The sequence below is a fragment of the Leptonychotes weddellii genome, chromosome 12 (genome assembly GCF_054177405.1).
Source record: "Leptonychotes weddellii isolate Sample4059 chromosome 12, ASM5417740v2, whole genome shotgun sequence".
NCBI lineage: Eukaryota > Metazoa > Chordata > Mammalia > Carnivora > Phocidae > Leptonychotes > Leptonychotes weddellii.
In genome coordinates this window covers 26,312,320-26,330,912 of record NC_138380.1, presented here as the reverse complement: position 1 = coordinate 26,330,912, position 18,593 = coordinate 26,312,320, and the positions used below count along the sequence as shown (strand labels likewise).

General features: G+C 40.1%; 1 protein-coding gene across 3 annotated transcripts in view; it reads right to left on the bottom strand.

Annotated features, from left to right (window-relative positions):
- Window positions 1–6,657: 6,657 nt before the first annotated feature.
- Window positions 6,658–18,593, bottom strand: part of FAM3C (FAM3 metabolism regulating signaling molecule C) — a 52,383-nt gene continuing 40,447 nt past the window's right edge. For all 3 annotated transcript variants that reach the window (XM_006727819.3, XM_081800188.1, XM_081800189.1), the window contains exons 9-10: window positions 9,672–9,798; window positions 6,658–9,064 (exon numbers count right to left, since the gene is read on the bottom strand). In XM_006727819.3, the coding sequence (XP_006727882.1) occupies window positions 8,975–9,064; window positions 9,672–9,798 (217 nt within the window). In that variant the 3' untranslated portion in view covers window positions 6,658–8,974. The remainder of the gene's footprint in view (window positions 9,065–9,671; window positions 9,799–18,593) is intronic.

The following is an 18,593-nucleotide window of genomic DNA, read 5'->3' as shown; positions in this document are numbered from 1 at the left end:
TGCAGTAAAAGTGTTAACGGATAAAAGAATCTAAATCAAAATAATGATCAATTTGTGGATTTGATATCCTGGATATTTATTATATTGTATGTAATGCTGCATTTCCATGTGAATGTTGAATGGTCTTTCTAAGTTTAGTATTCATGCATGTATATTCATCATATTTTACAAGGTTCCCGTTTAAAAATTACATGGCTACATTTAAGGCTGTGTTTAAATGTAGACGCTTATGTTTTTTATGAATTGTTAAACATTTCAGTATTATGTAGGAAAAATTTCTAAATTCAGAAAGGACAAAGAAAGAATTTTCTTTTTCTTATAGTAAGCTAAAGAAATGTCTTCTTGCCCACAGGTCTCATTCTATTGCCTTTCCATTTTATTTACCAAGGCAGAGCAATAATGTGTGAAAAACAGCAAACCCATGGAAAATATCTCAGGCCTGCCTATTATTAAATTCAAGGCAAAACATTTAATTGTGACCCTTAAAGTTTAACAAAAAAATATTATTTATAAATGAAAAACTCAGAAATGACAATTGAATAAATATAGTACTTATTTAAAAGAGTGGTTTATCAATCTTTAGCATCCACTGATTAGAATAACCTGAGAGACACTTATTTTCATGTCTTTTTTTTTTTTTTTGCATAGTAAATCTATTTTGTCTGCATTGAAAATAAGCACTTTTTTTTTTAAGATAAAGAATAGTTCCCATTAACAACCAATTTCCTCTATTAACTAGAAATCTTTTCGTAATTACTTTACCAACCAATTGGAAAAACCAGACAGCCTCTAATTCCCAAATACCTGGTTACAATTCAGCGGTTGCTGAAGATGGTGATGCCAACTCAGACTCTCCTCTCTGGGATGCCTGAGCAGGAACTCCTAAGACCCATGCTGTGTCTCTGGCTTCTTCTTTTACTTCTCCTCCCTGGCATCACCACGGAAGCCATCCTTGAATTTCTCACCCGTTTTACTGAGCTTGGACTTGGCTCATTTTCTTCCCACTCTCCATCATGGTTGAGGTAGCACCATGGTTGCTCTTGGGAATACAAGTTGTGGAGCCCAAATGGTCCTATCCAGTCTAGGCTATTTTGCCCACGTTATTTAGGGCTCTTTATGTTACAAGTCACAGAAAACGCAACCCAGACTGACAAACAGTAAAGGAAATGTACTGACTAGGTAACTGAAAGTCCAGAGTTGTGACTGGTTCCGATAAAGCTTGATCAAAAAGTTCACACTGTGCTCCCATGGTTCAGGTCTTTCCAGCTCTAGCCGAAAACAGTCTGGCTTCTGCAGTGTTGTCGTCTACTTCAGGCCCCACATGGTGGGGTGGACCCTCCCCGCCCCCACTCTGCCCCCAGTGGCCTCAGGCTCTCCTCTTTTCTTAGCAACATGGCTGCCACACTCCCCCCAGACCTCACCTTCTCCTACCACTCATTCTAAGGAAAGAGAGAGGTTCTTTTTTGGTTGCTCCCATAGGAGAGATGGAGAACTTTGTTTTTTCCTTCTTCACAGAATGCCCAGCAAAGGTTCTTCTGAGTCTCATTGGCTCCAGTTGGTTAATGTGTCCATCCTTGAACCAGTCAGAATGGCCATTGGAAGTTGGAGTTAGGGGATAAATACACTGATCATCTTAAGGTAGTCAAGACCCATGCCGAACCTGGCAGTGGGGTCAATTCTAACGAAACCCACATAGCTTGAGAATAGGGAAGGGGTGAATCCGCAGAGGAAAACCGGGATGTGATGTTACCATTAAAGGGTACGTGGGTGCTGGGCAGCACAGACATAAGCTGTCCTCAGCTCTAGTGATGTGTTTTGAAAACAGCTTTCCGGCAGCACTTGCGTCAGGCTTATAGCCACACAAAGTGCTGTGGATTATGTATAGGATACAAAGTGCCTTCATTTGTTTAAATGCCCTTTATGACCTTAGAAGTGTAAAAGGGGAGGAGAGGTGATCTGGTGTATTAATTTTACACTTAGGCGTTCAACTATTTTATAAATTGGGAACTGCCTAATAGAGGCAGCGGTAAGAGGCAATGATGATTGTCTAAAAATGATACCAAGAAAAACATATCAAATGGCATAATCTGTAGCCTCTGGATAAAGAAGTTTGCTAATTAAAACATTTCCCTGATAGCAGTATTTTACAAAACATTAAAAGCACTTGAATTTGTTTGACTATAAACAACTGCATTATTTCCCTATTCACAATCTGGATGATAGTTGTTTTTGTTTTTAAACAAACTATGATAGTTGTATTTAGAATAATGATAGAATTCAATTATATAAGTTAGATACTTGGACCCTGTATGTTTTTGCAGCTTTGTAATCATGTGACATCCACAGTAGGTATTTTTGAAACACACTTTAACTTTCTGAAGTACTGTCAGTCCTGGTAGGTTTGGGTTTTCACTTAGTTTAAAATGTGGGACCAGAAAAGCTTTCCATCAGCATATTGTTTGATAGGCAATTGGATGAGCTGCTGGTACTTGTTGCATCCCATCCCAAAGTCCACTAAAGACTGCAGAGTCAAATCAACCATTTGGAGTCAGTTAGTCCATGATCCAGAGCACTATAATCCACTTAGCTGACTTGCAGAAGAAAAATTCAAATCCTATCTCCAGGAACCATGAATACTGCTCAGGACAAGCCCTTCTCAGGGAAAGTTGGCTAGGAAGCCTTGATTTTTTTCTTTTTTTAAAATTTCACTCTCACTGTAGACCAGATGTGATAAGTCATAATATTTCTTGGAGTAGGGTGATGGGGTAAGCTGAAGGACATAAATGCATGTGGCACAGCATGAAAGGGGGACACAGGGGGACACCAGGGACTCATTTCCTTTGAAACAGAAAATAAGAGCAGACACTTAGATAGCGCTTACTCTGTACCAGGCATTGTTTCCAGTAACTTCTATGTATTAATCAGAATCTGTGCCCTTCGCCACCATGTAATATTGTGCCTCATGCAACATCAAAATTGTCACACACTGCGTTTACAGTATACCATTTAAAGAGTTTTTTTTGTATTTGTAAATATAACAAAAATTACAGGATGTTCCTTCAGGGTTTGGCTGTATAAATTTGGCTGAAGCACAGTAGTGAAGTGATGGAAGAACTGAGATCTTAGAATTCACCATGAAATAGAATTAAAAGACACTGCCTCTTGATTTCTAAGCTCAAAGTGATTTGAACTCCCTGCTATTTTAGATCCCAGTGTGGTTGACAGTTGGATTTTGCCGGAGCCTAACAATCATTCCAAAAGGAAATGACTAGGGGTAAAGATCAAACTAACTTAGTGTGACATTAAATAAATACTTACGTCCTTTTTATTGTGCTTACAGCCAATTGTTGCATAAAGTGTCATTTTTAATACATGGATGAATCTTACCATTGGTAATGATTTACATTCATACCCAAAGCAAAACCACTAGAGGTGGTTTGCATGATTTAAAAAACCTTTTGAAACAAAATCAGGATCAGAAAAGCAGCCTCTCCCACTGATTATAAAGGAAAGTAATAATAAATGTGGTCCAAGTCAACACAAACTGCAGTTTCGTATGTGATTTAATTTGCAGAGTAAGTGGAAGCATCTGATTGGTGTGCAAGAATGGAAAAGCGGAACGAGTGGGGGACAGAGGGCTGCCCGGTTCTCTCTGTCCCAGTGCTGTTCTGAATCCTCGGGGAGGCTCACCTCCAAACGGGCCAAGGAGCCTTCCCCTTTGCATGCTAGTAACAATCAAACCCTCGTAATCATGCCCATACCCACTTGGTCATGTTTAGCTAAGAAGGAAGGGTGGCCTCTTGCAGCCCCCAATTATTCTTTGACAAAAGAGAAATGTCACCAAAATTAACTGCACATTTAAATACTCCTCGAACTCTTCATTAACTAAACGTATAAATATACAAAATGTAAGTCAGTAATCACCTTTGTTTCTAGTACATAATCCCTACTTTTTTTTTTTTAAAGTGGTTTTTTGTAAATTGTATCATTTTCATTTTCCCTCCAGCTTTACTGAGATATAACTGACATACAACATTCTGTAAGTTTAAGGGCCTGTCCATTGAAGTTGCTTCATCTCAAGCTCCCGGGCAGACAACCAACGTGTGCTCCATATAGGTTTGTACGAGGCAAGCCAGCAAAATGGAAACACTGAAAAAGTGAATGTGATAAAACCTCTTCGACATGCCCCCTATTTAATGGGTACGGGCTGAGTGACTTTACAAGCTGAAAAATAAATTTCACTACTCAGAATGAGAAGTTCCCTCCTTTTGCTGGTTTGAACACTTCTTCCTTTCCCCGGATGTCCACTTTATCATTTCTTGAGAAACTAAACTTTGTCGATAGAGAACTACAATCTCAAATTTGCAACTGTCACAACTGTCATTGTGTCCATGTCCAACACACCTAATGCTGTAGAATTAGAGGGAACCTTCCCTAAACAGACTATTTCCGTAACAGAATTTTAATGTACCCTTGTAAGGTGTTAACAGTTCCACAAGAATTGGCTTCCCACCTCATTCCTGGGCCAGAAGTTTCAGATTTCTATAGAAGTACAAGCTCAGGTGATTATTGGAATTGCCAGTGCCTGGAGAACCACAAAAGCCCGAATTCTGCGTGTGAAAAGGAGTTTGGTTGGTGTCAGTGCGGATTGAATGAAAGAGCAGGTGTATGGCCAGAGGCTTAGGTCCAGGTGAAGAGCTGCATCCTTGTCGCAGCTTTAGCGTCCAAGTCATTCAATGGCTCCTTTCTGGCTTGGTGTCTTCGTCCGTTCAGGTTGCTATTAACAAAACACCATAGACTGGGGGGCTTATAAGCAACAAAAATTCAGTTCTCATAGTTCTAGAGACCGGGAAGTCCAAGATCAAGGTGCTCGGAGATTTAGTGTCTGGTGAAGGCCTGCTTCTTGGTTCATGTGTTTTCTTGCTGTGTCGTCACATGGCAGAAGGCAGGAAGCTCTCTGGGGTCTCTTTGATAAGGGCTCTACCTTCAGTGAGGGCTCTACCCTTCCGACCTAATCGCCCCCCAAAGGCCCCACCTCCAAGTACCATTGCATTGGAGATTAGGTTTCAACATAGGGATGCTGGGGGGCTACAAACATTAAGACCATAGCATTCAGTAGGATGGGATTGGGAAGCTGAAGGAGGCTGGCCAACTTTTCTCTTTGGCTAAAAAATGACTAGCCTTCAAGAGGCACAGTCGATCAGAAGAGCAAGACTAGCAGTTGCATCTCATGCAGTGCATGCCAGGCACTTCGGCAGGCACCACAAATGCGTGGTACCATCCCTCACTTACTGTAGTGAGGAGGCGGACCTTCTCAGGTTCCTCGTGCAGTCAACAATGAGGTAGAGAGACACACACTCAGGCAAGTCTGACTCTTACCCAATGCACTACACTGTCTCCATTACCGAATTCACTCCTCTTTAAGGTTGTAGGCCCTTTTCCTCGCTGGCGATCGAGTAAAATAAATATGGGCGGATTACATGGAACATCAGAAGCATGCAGTTTCATCAGTCAATTTTCCCAAATATAGGACTATGTTTTGCCAACTTAGTCTCAACTTCTTTCAATGTCCAATGCACTCCAGTGATGGGCATACTTTATGTAGAGCTGAAGTGAGTTTTGTTTCTATTTAAGTAATCCCTAGAGCCAAGGTGGGGCTCCAACTCACGACCCCAAGATCAAGAGCCACATGCTCTACCGACTGAGCCAGCCAGGCGCCCCTGAACGGTGAGTTTAGTAATGGCAGCAAGTTGTACCTGTGAACTAGCTGTTCTGGGAAGGTGGTAATAAGTCTGCTTATAAACTGCCCATCAAACAAGGCAAGAGGCATTTTTCTTCTAACTGAAGGGCCAGCCAGTCCTTCTCCTTTCTAGAAGAGACATCGTAGTGTTGAAAGCATTTCCTCCATAAAGCTGCCCTCCAGTGGCCTACACCCTCGCTGGATTGCAGGAAGGTACTGGTGGACGTAGTCTCAGGTTCCTGGATGGCCTTCCCCATGCTTCCTCAAGCTGCCTAGCAACAGACTGCCGCTCCCAAGCCAGGCCTGCCTAGTTTTTGCTCTAGCTACCTTTGATTTGACAGGAACCTCAAGAAAGGGGGTGTGGGAGAAGAGACACAAGCAGCAGGATGGGAGTAGTGAAACTGAGAGAGCTCTGAGGGGAACAGGTATTGAGTAGCTATTGGCATGTGACAATCAAAAACCAAGTATGTGATAGAAAAATCATCCTGGGTAGAGGCAGCAAAATAATTCCGAGGGGTGCTTTAGAAAAGGTAAAATTTGGTACTTTACCCTGCCACTGTTAATCTACATGTACCAACTGCTGTCCAAGGCCTGATTGAAGAGGTTAAGTGGCAAATCTTTTCCCCGATCAACACAAGTAATTTTTTTCTTTAATACTCATTTTAAAAAGTATTCTAAATATATTTGTACTCTTAATATTCTACCTGAACTCAACGCATTTCTCATTCCTTCAATTAAAAATGGGGTATGTCAGCTGAATTGAAACTATCATCTCTTTTGGGGTTTCAAATTATAATTTGTAAAAACTGTTAAAAGTATAAATGCAATGCAGGCTAAATGCCTTGAGCTTCACCTGGCATAAAATAATAAAATATTAGCTGATTCATTTCAAAACAAATACAAAATGCAGACAGAACAATGATAAATTTTACTTTAATCAAATTAAAGTCAGGAATATAAAGACTCTGGCTCAATTTTTCTTTAATTTCCCAAATATCACTTATTTTCCTACTGTCTTAGCTTAATTAATAGGAACATTATAATACACTTGTTCCAGAAAAAAAAAAAAATTGTGATTACAAATAAAAAATATGCATCCAAAAGTCCTTATACACCATTTAATATACCAAAATGTCAATGCCAAATTTCTGATTTTAATAAAGAAAATTCTTAACATTAAAGGAACATTGTTTCATTTATAATGTGGACTTTTAAAAGACATCTAAACATGAAATGTAGTAAAATTATTGCTTCCAAAGTTGGCACAATCTATACAAGACAGAATTGAAACAAAAGCAAACTGCACCAAAGCCGCCCCAAGAATCTGTCTTTCTCCCTTCTTCGGACATTTTGCACAGCTTCATGAAGCTATCGTTTTATAGTTTTTACCACGAAAGGGATGTCTTGCCATCTGGATACTTAAATTCTATACATGTTAAGATATATCCTGAGGATACTAGTGTGTTAAACCACAGGAATGTCTTAAATTTTCCATGCTAAGCAGTACAATAAATGCTTGACAAACATTAATATGAAGTTCTGCAGGTATATTACTTTGCCAGACAATACAAAACAATTCACAATGCAAAACCAAGAGTATTTTCATTATTTAAAAAAAAAAAAAATGCGAAAACGCAACATTTATTTCACCATCCCTGGAACTGGAAAATAGCTATTCTTTTAATTGACAGAATTTAGGGAAGTATTTTAAATGTCAAGATACACATGCTGAATATGAGTTATAATATAAGCACCAGAAATCTGAAAAGTTTACAAAAATTCTTTAAATGTGTAAGGTGCATTTATTCTTGAATTACATTCAGTTTGAGAGAAGAACCAGTACCCCAAAGTTCATTAATATTTAAGAAATAGCTGGATAGCTTCCAAGTTGGTTTACAGCAAAATAAAAATACTGCCTTTAGTTTTTTTATACAAGTCATCTAAAATTTAGATTCAAAATTTAAGTGCTGCCTTCTATTGTGAGTAGTTTGATCGTTAATTTATGTTCCAGTTTAAGATACTTCATACACTATAGGTATTTAATGCCCTAACACAAAAACAAAACAAAAACAAACAAACTTGAGCCATTTAGTGAACATCTCAAGTGAACACAATTTTATGTAGAGCTGGGTATGAAATCATCTGGAGTCAAATAAAGATTATTTTTTAAATGTTATCAGTCCACTCAGTACTTAAGACTTTCCTAAATATGTCGTTATATCTTCAGGCAAAAATTGCTATTACGAAGTTAGATGAATACAGAATTCTATTTCTTGGTTTACCATCCAAATAATGGTGACATTAAAGCATGCCTCTTTCTAAACCACTTGGTCAATGCTGGTAACAATTAAATAAGGAAACCTCCACCAGCGTTGTGTTAACTACATAGCCACGGCTGTCCCGAACCCACTGGTTAGGGTGCAGAAGGGCCGGGGCCCGTGTCCCTGGCTCTGTGCGGCTGCCGCCCCCGGCCTCATTCTAAGCAGCTTCTGTGAATTCAAATTATTCACACTGCCAACACAAAACCCAGAAAGCTACAGTCCTGAATACCACTTACATTTACATATTTCCTTTTTTACTGTGTACATTAAAAAAAAGAATTCTGTTGTGCTTTTCACATATCTGATATAGGTTTTCATATCGTTTTATTTCTAGGTTTTTTTGGGAAGAGAAGAGAAAAACAGAAAAAAGGTACACCAGAAAGTCAGACTATAAAGGAACATTACACACACAACTAGCCAGGTATCTTTGTAATTTAAAAGATACTATCATTAAAAGTCAACATATATATGCATATATATATATACGAATATGGATATATAGACACACACACGCATACATATATAAAATAAAACAAAGTCTCCTCCCTAAAATCCATATTATTCCATGATAGGTTTTCACAGCAACCCGTATGTATATCAATATATTTTTCACAATCTATTCAGTTATCCATTGGGTATGCTTTTAGAATTAAAAGATGTCATTACTGGAGCAGTCTAACACTGTACTATTATTAGGGAAATGTGCTTAGAAATGGTTCAGTGATTTGCTCATTATGATGACTATTTACAAAGGCGTCTATTTACGTTAGCAATAAATAATCCTGATATCAAAAGAGATAATGCTCATGCACACACCGAGATGGCTGCATGCTCCTAAAGTATTTACATGTAGCTTCTCTGTCACAGCTCAGCCATTAATAGTGAAAGTGCGTTTCCTTCAAGTTCCTCTGCATTAATCTTGCTTCTGGGGGATGCATCCTTCCATTTCGACAACTTCGGGCCATCCTTCATATTTGTTTGTGTCCTTATTGTTCTTTATGTGCTGTTGGAATACAGTAATAGTATACAGTTAAAAAAAAAAAAAAACAACCTTTATGAACTGCTTCTCTACCATAACATACTTTAGTGTACTCGTTTCATTAACACTCAAGTCAGTGATGAATTCATGCAAATTACTGCTCAAGAGAGTAAATGAGCAACCCCTGGGGCCGGGCAGACCTTCAAATACCAGCCGAAAAGAACAAAACAGTGCAGAAGTTTTCAGAAGGATCATTTGTTAGCCAAAAGGCAAAGTTTACATTCTACTAAGTTCTAAAGTATTTCTAAACTTAACTGATTATACTATCAAAAGCTCAAATAAAATCTTTATGAACGCTTCCTAAACGGCTCATGATAAAGGCAATCATATGCCAATGCACTGACATATAGGAAAAAATTTTCCATGCAGAATAGGACTATTTTTCAGTTTTGATTTTAAATCAGTGCATGATTATTTCAAGTAACTGATTACCAAGAGCTTATGAAAAAATATATAAACATATTTAATGGCTGCTTTGTCTAAGTTTCAAATAACTAGGATACGACTATGCACTATATGGTTTCACACAATTTACTTTTGTCCATTAATTATGAAAGTCTAAGACACTAACCTGTTCAAAGGGGCTTTTTGTCTTGATGCCTTTCCCACCACAGAAGACCCAGTTGTCTCTAAAACCAAGATTAGTAATAGATGTACTTCCCAATTCAGCAATGAGCCGCCGTGCCTCATCATTGAGTCTTAAAGAGGAAGAAAAGAATAATACGATGAACACAGAGCACTATATATTATCTAAGTAATACTGATTTGCCAGTATATTAACATGTAACACGGATGAGAAAATACCAGCTTAAATAAGAGAACATAAAAAAATATAGAATTTTTTTCAGAGCAACATTCCTGCTATTTGAATTCTCTAGTGACAACAGACACGAAATCTAGCAATTAGTTTTAAGTTTATTCTATGAAGAAATACCTTTTAGATGTCTTTATTTTACAATAATTCACTTTCATCCACATCCATCAAATAAATAAGGGATACTGTAGTTAGCAGATGCCTACTTAGGTTAATACAAGGTCTTAAGCAACCCATATCTTCGTAAAATTAAAAATCACTTTGAATTTCCACTAATCCCTTTGTGAATTACATCTGAATAAAGGTAAATGCTAACAAAAATCTAGGTGCTTCTAATACTATGGTTTCTTTAAAAGAAAATGAACCTTGAGAGTAAGTATATAAATTATACTTTAATAAATGTCGAGTGATTATTTAATAAAAATGAACATTAACCAGACAGCAGTTAAGTACCTGCCAACGAGGAAGGGCAGTGGCAAAAGTCAAGTGGTAGGGAAATAGCTAAATGAAATTTGGCATTAAGGAATTTTGTGTAGGGGGGGCGCCTGGGTGGCTCAGATGGTTAAGTGTCTGCCTTCGGCTCAGGTCATGATCCCAGGGTCCCGGGATCGAGTCCCCATCGGGCTCCCTGCTCAGTGCCGAGCCTGCTTCTACCTCTCCCTCTGCCATTCCCTCCGCTTGTGCTCTCTGGCTCTATCTCTCTGTCAAATAAATAAAATCTTTAGAAAAAGAAATAAATTTTGTGTAGGTTATTATCTTAATGCTGAGAATTCTCAATATCCCCTCTGTCTCACAAAAAAAGAAGAGGTTCAGTAGATACATGCCGGCTGTAGAGAAAAAAAAAAAAGGCAGTAAGGTCTCTATAGCTCCCAAAAGATGGCACTTACAGGTCAGTTGGAGAGGTCTGTTCTGCTAAAATCTGAGTCAAGGGAAGTTTTATATTTGCAAATAGCTGGGGGTGGGGGGGGATCACTAAATGCAAACAGCACGAGTGAAGAAGGTACTTATTTATCTGACTGTTGAAACATCTCATGCTTGTATCAGTCAGCTCCTTCAATGTATTAATGAAAGAAACACTAGGTACAAGAGTTCTCATTTAACTAACTTCAAGATGAACAAAATAATTTGTTTTAAAAAAAACTTCATAAAAAAGAACGAACTGCATATATATATATATATATATTAGACTTCCAACTGATGCAAACCACATCCATGGGCAGTGGAACTTTTTTTAATTTTAATTCCAGTGTAGTTAAGATACAGTGTTATATTAGTTTCAGGTGTACAATATATTGATTCTATGATTCCATACAACACCTGGTGCTCTTCACCACAAGGACACTCCTTAATCCTCATCACCTATTACCCCATCCTCCCACTCACCTCCCCTCCGGTAACCAGCAGTTTGTTCTCTATAGTTAAGAGGCTGTTTCTTGGTTTGTCTTGCTCTCTTTTTCCTTTACTTGTTTTGTTTCTTAAATTCCACCTGAGTGAAATCATATGGTATTTGTCTTTCTTTACTGACTTCACTTAGCATTATATTCTCTAGCTCTATCCATCTATGTCATTGCAAATGGCAAGATTTCGTTCTTCTTTATGGCTAATATTCGTGTGTGTGTGTGTGTGTGTGTGTGTGTATATGTATATACATATCCACCACATCTTCTTCATCCGTTCATCTTTCGATGGACCCTTGGGCTGCTTCCGTTATCTTGGCTATTGTAAATAATGCCGTAATACACATAGGGGTGCCGCTACCCCTTTGAATTAGTATTTTTGTATTTTGGGGGGTAAACACCCAGTAGTGGAACTGTTTTAACCACAGCCTGGGCACTGCTCTCCTGGAGGAAGTTCACTAGAATCACTGAGAAAATCACCTATAACCCTACAATATTTAGACTTTCAGACCCAAATCTATATAAAGTGATGCACTTACAACCTGGTGAAATAAAAATAAGTGAAATAACTGTGCAAAAGAACCCCTGGAGTCCTGGCCTCTCTGAAGATTTTGAGACCTCAGAGACTCAAGTCCACGTGCTTCCAGCCTTCTCCCCAAAGTCTGCAGCCACATTATCCTATGCCGTGCTTACATGAATCAGCCATCACTCCACATTTGTTTGCTGACTTGATAAGCAAGGTGTGTATTAGAGGGACACTCCCTGAAGGCATTGCCTGAACCCTGTCTTCTTGTTTCCACTGGCACCTCATGGGCTCTTAGGGTTGCTCAATAATGAGTGAATGTGAAGTTCACAAATACCAAGGGACTGCTTTAGATGCAAAAACTGCCTGCAAAGTAGGTGGTTTATCCCAGTGCAGGCCTGGCTGCCTGCAAAAATTGTGAATCAATTAAGAAATACATTGAAGGGCAGTCATTTTTACTCCTGTACTTCTGAATTTCAGAACTGATCATTTTGATCTACGTGAATAAACTAAGCCAAGTTAGCCAGAGATCTAGAAGCAACTGGAAAATTTCGCTTTGCTTGGACCCCCTCCGTTCATCTCTCCTTCCTCTTCCTTCCCCGGGAGAACGCCCGCAGGTCCCGTGCAGGGAAGGGCGGGGCACAGCGGCCTGGGAGGCTGTCTGTAGAAAAGCCGAGGGGCAAGCTGAAACCCGCCGGCAGACCGGCAGCCTGGATTCGGCGGCGGCTCCCCCGCACTCCGGAACTGAGGGCAACGGGACGCTGCACGAGCGGTGCAGTCTACGCAGAACACCTACTTCCTGCCGGGGAGGCTGGAATTTGGGGGGGTGTCAGGCGGGGGTGCCTCTGAGCAAGTAACATCCCTGGGCACCGAGTCCCCAGTACACACCAGACAGCACTTCGCAGTGCTGTCACCGTCTCTCGCCGGAGGAGGGAAGCGCATCCTGTGCGACTCCACCTGAGAGGGGACGCGGGGAACCTGAAGCCCAGTTCCCGCCAGACTTCACTCAGCGCACATTTCCCCTTTGCTAATTTTGCTTTGTATCCTTTTGCTGTAACAAATAGTAGCCATGAGGTGAGCAGGGCTGCAGGCCGGGTCCTGTGAGTCCTAGCAAATCATCAGACCCAGGGGTGGCCTCGGGCACCCCTGCCACATGTCTCTATGTATATCTAAGTATGGTTGTAAAACAAGATTAAGTTTCTCAATAATTTCTAAAGTTCTCTGCTCTGCCTATGTAGAATTTGAAGGATTTCATTATTCCTTTTTCAAATCTTCCGTTTAAGTAGAAGACGATTTCATGTTTCAAAAAGAAGTTTAAAATCATGCAAAGGCAGCCAATATTTTCAGCACTGATTCAATACACATTAGATATCAAAATGTCCCATTTCTTTACAAGCCAGTGTAACTAATGTATACATGGTATAAATTTTAAAGATATAAGCTTTTATTCTATGTAGGAGCACCTTGAGTTTGTTACAAATACCTTCATCTCCACGAACGGTCTTTTTTTTTTTTTTTTTTTTAAAGATTTTATTTATTTATTTGAGAGAGAGAGAATGAGAGACAGAGAGCACGAGAGGGAGGAGGGTCAGAGGGAGAAGCAGACTCCCTGCCGAGCAGGGAGCCCGATGTGGGACTCGATCCCGGGACTCCAGGATCATGACCTGAGCTGAAGGCAGTCGCTTAACCAACTGAGCCACCCAGGCGCCCTCCACGAACGGTCTTAACTCGCTGAGATGCTGGGGCACGTGGGTGGCTCAGTTGGTTGAACATCGCGATGACTCTTGATTTCAGCTTAGGTCACGATCTCAGGGTCGTGAGATCAAGCCCCGCGTCGGGCTCCACACTGGGTGTAGAGCCTGCCTAAGACTCTCTCCTACTCTCTCTGCCCCTCAGCGCCCCCAGCTTGTGCTCTATCTCTAAATAAATAAATAAGCTATTAAAAAATAAAAAACAAATGCTATTAAAAAATTAGCTGAGATGTTGAAAATTTTTATGGAATAAATTATTTTAGTTAAGAATTTTCTTTAAAATGAATCAAAAATTATTCTGCGACAAACAAGATGACAGAGATAGGGACCAAGTTTTTCTGAAGAGATTCTAAAGCTGCACAGGGGCAATAGGGAGTAGCAATGGAGGCAACAGGAACGGGAGAGGGGGCGACTCAGAGATCCGCCTCCATCTTTGCTGGGGAGGAGGAGCATCGGAGAGCCCCACAGTCATGCCACCACACAGGCCAATGCTCCCTTTCTTGAAAGCAACGTGGAGAATTAATATTCTGGGCCCCACGCTGATTAACAGGGAAGAACCACTTGGGAAGTAGAAGTGTCAAGAACTTTGGAAGAAAATCGCCATATTACTTCAAGAGATTGAAGAAAAAGCAAAGCTAGGCACAGGTGACCATGCAGCCTAGACTTTAAAGACAGCACATTATAGGGGCACCTGGGTGGCTCAGCTGGTTAAGCGACTGCCTTCAGCTCAGGTCGTGACCCCGGGGTCCTGGAATCGGGTCCCGCATCGGGCTCCCGGCTCAGCGGGGAGCCTGCTTCTCCCTCTGACCCTCCACACTCTCATGCTGTTTCTCTCCTGCTCACTCTCTAATAAATAAATAAATAATCTTTAAAAAAAAAAATAAATAAAGACAGCACATTATAAAAAGTTCAGATTAGAAGCTCTTATGAGAATAGGACTCTTCAAAGACAAAAAAAAAACAAAACCAAATAATTTTCACTATATAATTGCTAACGATCTTGGAAAAGAGGAGGATAGATTATAAATTAGTGCTACAACAGGAGTGTTCTGTGATGGGCACAAACTCAGAAGTGTCCAAAAATATAGGGCAAATCATATTACTAATGAGGAAACTCTGAATATTACTACCAGGAAGACCGGTAGTGCTCAGGATAAGATGAGACTCATAAAACCATTACAGGCCACACAAAGAACTTTTGCTACCAAGTGCAAACAACGAAGGGATCCACTGTTTCACAAGAATGATATAATATGAAGATCAAAGCATGCCTGCCTTTTCCAGGGAGGCAAACACTCTGATCGACATAAAAAGGGAAGAGCAGTTCAGGAATGTCTATATCAGTGCTGTAAAGTAAACTGAAGCCTCCAGGCCCACACACGTCACACAGTTAAATTCTAAGGAACTTCAATATAATCTTCAAGGTAGTGTCTGTTATTTTAGAAACATCATGGAAAATGAAGATGCTAAGTCATTAAAAGTAAATTACATATTCCAGTCTTCAAAAAAAGGCAAGGAAATTTTTAGAAACAATGGTCAATAAAGCTACTTCCAATTTTTAGCAAATTCTAGAATGGATTACAACAAGGAGAGCCTGTGAACAAAAAAAAGAGGGGGGGAGGAGGAAAAAGAGGGGGTAGTGAGGAAGAGGGAGGAATAAATCAAGCCAAGTTAAAGTCATGTCAGCTATTTCGGCATCTGAAGAGGTTTGCGGGCAGGAGATCAGGGCAGTGTAATTAGCATAGCTCATGAATTTCAAGTGAGCATCTGAGAGTCTCTGAAAACAGCCTCTGTGAATAAAATAATGGAACAGCAGCTGGATGGGGTGCGTGTAGGGTACATGGGCAGCTGTTTAAAAAACAGTGTCTGTAGTTGATTAACAGAAGAAACCCTTGGAGGAGGACCCTGGCAGGATGGCGCACCGCCCTTGGTGAATAGTTTTATCAATGACTTCAACTTAGACACAAGAATGACTCTGGAGAGACTACAAAGCCTGGATCATGGAACTCTCATAGGACAAATGTCAGCATCATGACCTAATGGGCCAAAATCAGCAAAATTAAATTTAACAAGGATAACAAGGATTAAACAAAATCAAGTCCTGAATGCGGAGAAAGACCTGATTTGGCAGTGGTTATAAAAAAAAAAAAAAGGTCAGAGAGCAAATGAAATGATCTGAGACTTTAACTTAACCAAAAATTCACGAGCCAAAAATGTGACGTGACCTTTTAAAGAAAACGAATATAATACTAGTCTGTATAAATATTCAAAGAAGCGTATCTCCAACACGGTAAAAGTTAGCACCTCTGCTGTACCCTGAAATGGCCAGACCCCATCAGGAACCCTGGGTTTGACTGGGGCACTCATTTTAAACGGTTGATAATCAACCAGAGAACCAATGCCCAAAAAATGCAGCCAGGAGAGTAAACCCACCTAGAAACTTAACACGACAGAAGGTTACAAGAGCCCTGAGTACTGAGCAGGGAAAGGGAAAACTGAAAGAGAAATGCTCATTAGTTTCAAACAAGTAAAGCATCAAATGATTTGGGGAACATATTTATTGTTCCATTTACCCAGGCTAAGACTACTAAGACTACCAGGTGGAATTTAGAGGAAGACCAACCCTGAGAACATAATGTTCGTTGACTTAGGGATACTTTTTTGTTTTGTTTCAAAGAGAGAATGATGAGATACTGGCGCCCTTCAGAGGTGCTATTTGTAGAACAGTCCCTGGGAATTCTGCCCGGCATAGGGTGCGGAGACAAGGACTTTTCAGATCCCATACTTCAGGACACGCGCATTTAAACCCTTCACTTAGCCAGGAGGTACACATGTCATAGAGTGTTGTCTCCAAAGGGAGGAATACAATAGCAAAATTTAGCTTGCTCATTCAAACTATTATAATTCTTCATTAAATGAACAAAAAAAAGAACTTATGTTAGAGGGGTCTGTGTAGAAAGTAGGCATCATTAGAGACCTGCATTCTCCAAATGTAAGTGTTCTTAAATATAGTTGTTGTTGTTGTTTTGTTTTAAATGGGTTTCCAGGGGTGCCTGGATGGTGCAGTTAGTTAAGCATCCAACTCTTGATTTCAACTCAGGTCATGATCTCAGGGTCCTGAGATCTAGCCCTGAGTAGGGCTCCACGCTCAGTGGGGAGTCAGCTTCTCTCCTCCCTCTCTCCCTCCCCCTGCACACACTCTCTCTCTCTCTCAAATAAATAAATCTTTAAAAAAAACACACACAAATAAAATGGGCTTCCTTGTTAAAATCAAGAAATACTGGGATAAACAAAGGTAAAGAGGTTTCCTTAGGGCCAAAGTTCAGGGCCTTGCATTATAAATCCCTGAAAGGGGCAAAATGCAAGGTGCCATCTCCAAACTTATTCCCCCAGTACAGGTTTAGAGAACTAGGATCCCACCAGAACACACTTTGGGAAATGCTCTGATAGAGACCAAGCCCAGACATTCTCAGAAGTTCACAGTACAGCCAAGGAGCTCACTGCAGATAGGAGTACTGGGATCAGACAGGGACAACTATGGAGAAGGGATACCAACTCCCTGTTGGAGAAAGCAGGCACATCCATTTCATATTCTAAACTCTTTTGGGTAGGGGCGCCTGGGTGGCTCAGTTGGTTATGTGCCTTCCTTTGGCTCAGGCCTTGTGCCCAGGGTCCTAGGATGCAGCCCTGGGTCAGGCTCCCTGCTTGCTGTGGAACCCGCTTCTCCCTCTCCCTCTGCTGCTCCCCCGCTTGTGCTCACTCTCTCTCACGAATAAATAAAATCTTACCAAAAAAAAAAAGTAGACTCTTTTGGGTATAAGTGGGAGAACAAACTACTCCTTATGAGGCAAAATCCAGCATCCTTATGTAAAGAAAAGCGCTAACATACATCAGTTGAAGCAGAACTTCTATTCCCATGAAAGACTGGGTATTCCACCACTAATGAATCATTTCAAATGTTCCACAGATACCTGCCAAGGAATATGGTTATATTTTGTTATATTTAATAGATGTAGATGGGCATTTATAAGGATTATCCATTTTTGTATAAAGGACACGATACAATTTATTTAACCCGTATTTGGAACAAGGAAGTATTCAAAATACAAATTCATGTGCCCCAAAATGAAAACGCACACAACTGAATTCATTTAACTGCATAGAAGTTGAATCATATACTGATACATATACAAGTGTAAAGACATCCAAGCTTAGATTTTTGTTTTTGCCTTACAGGTTGAACGTCTTCTGAGGCCGCTTTTGGTATGTGATGGGCACCAATAAATAGCAGCTAAAGAATAAACATCATCCTGCCTTAGTTCTTAGGTATGACCACAATTTCTTATTAGAAGAGAAACAGGTCTGAAGCCGAGCAGGTATAATAATGAAATAACATGATGAAAAAGAGAGGTCATGTGTGTCTATTCAGAAAAGTAGGGTTTTTGAAAATTTTTAAACCTCAAATTATACATGTAATATCCTATCAGCAAAAGCAAACAGCGAGTTACTTGGTTTTTGGTAAGGAAAGCCTAATTACATTCTGTTTAGTTCTATGTAGCTAAATGGCAATGGATACATATGCCAATTTTACTGATCTACGGATTTAACACATCCTTAGTTGAACCAGCTATAATATATGTCAAAGAAAATACTTCAGTTTTAAAACAGTCACAAAGTAGCCCTGTTTTGTTTTTTTTTTTTAAAGATTTTATTTATTTTTGAGAGAGAGCACGTGAGCCTGAGCGGGGGGAGGGGCAGCGGGAGAGGGAGAAGCAGGCTCCCCACTGAACAGAAAGCCCAATGCAGGACTTGATCCCAGGACCCTCAGATCATGACCTGAGCAGAAGGCAGACGCTCAACTGACTGAGACACCCAGGTGCCCACAGCCCTGTTTTGTTAGTGCAAATCTGCAATAATGTAGTTACACGTTAAATACATGTAGAAAAAATCAATGAATAGAAAGACATGCCATATTCTGAGGTGGAATTTCAAGCCTTTTCAATTAAGAT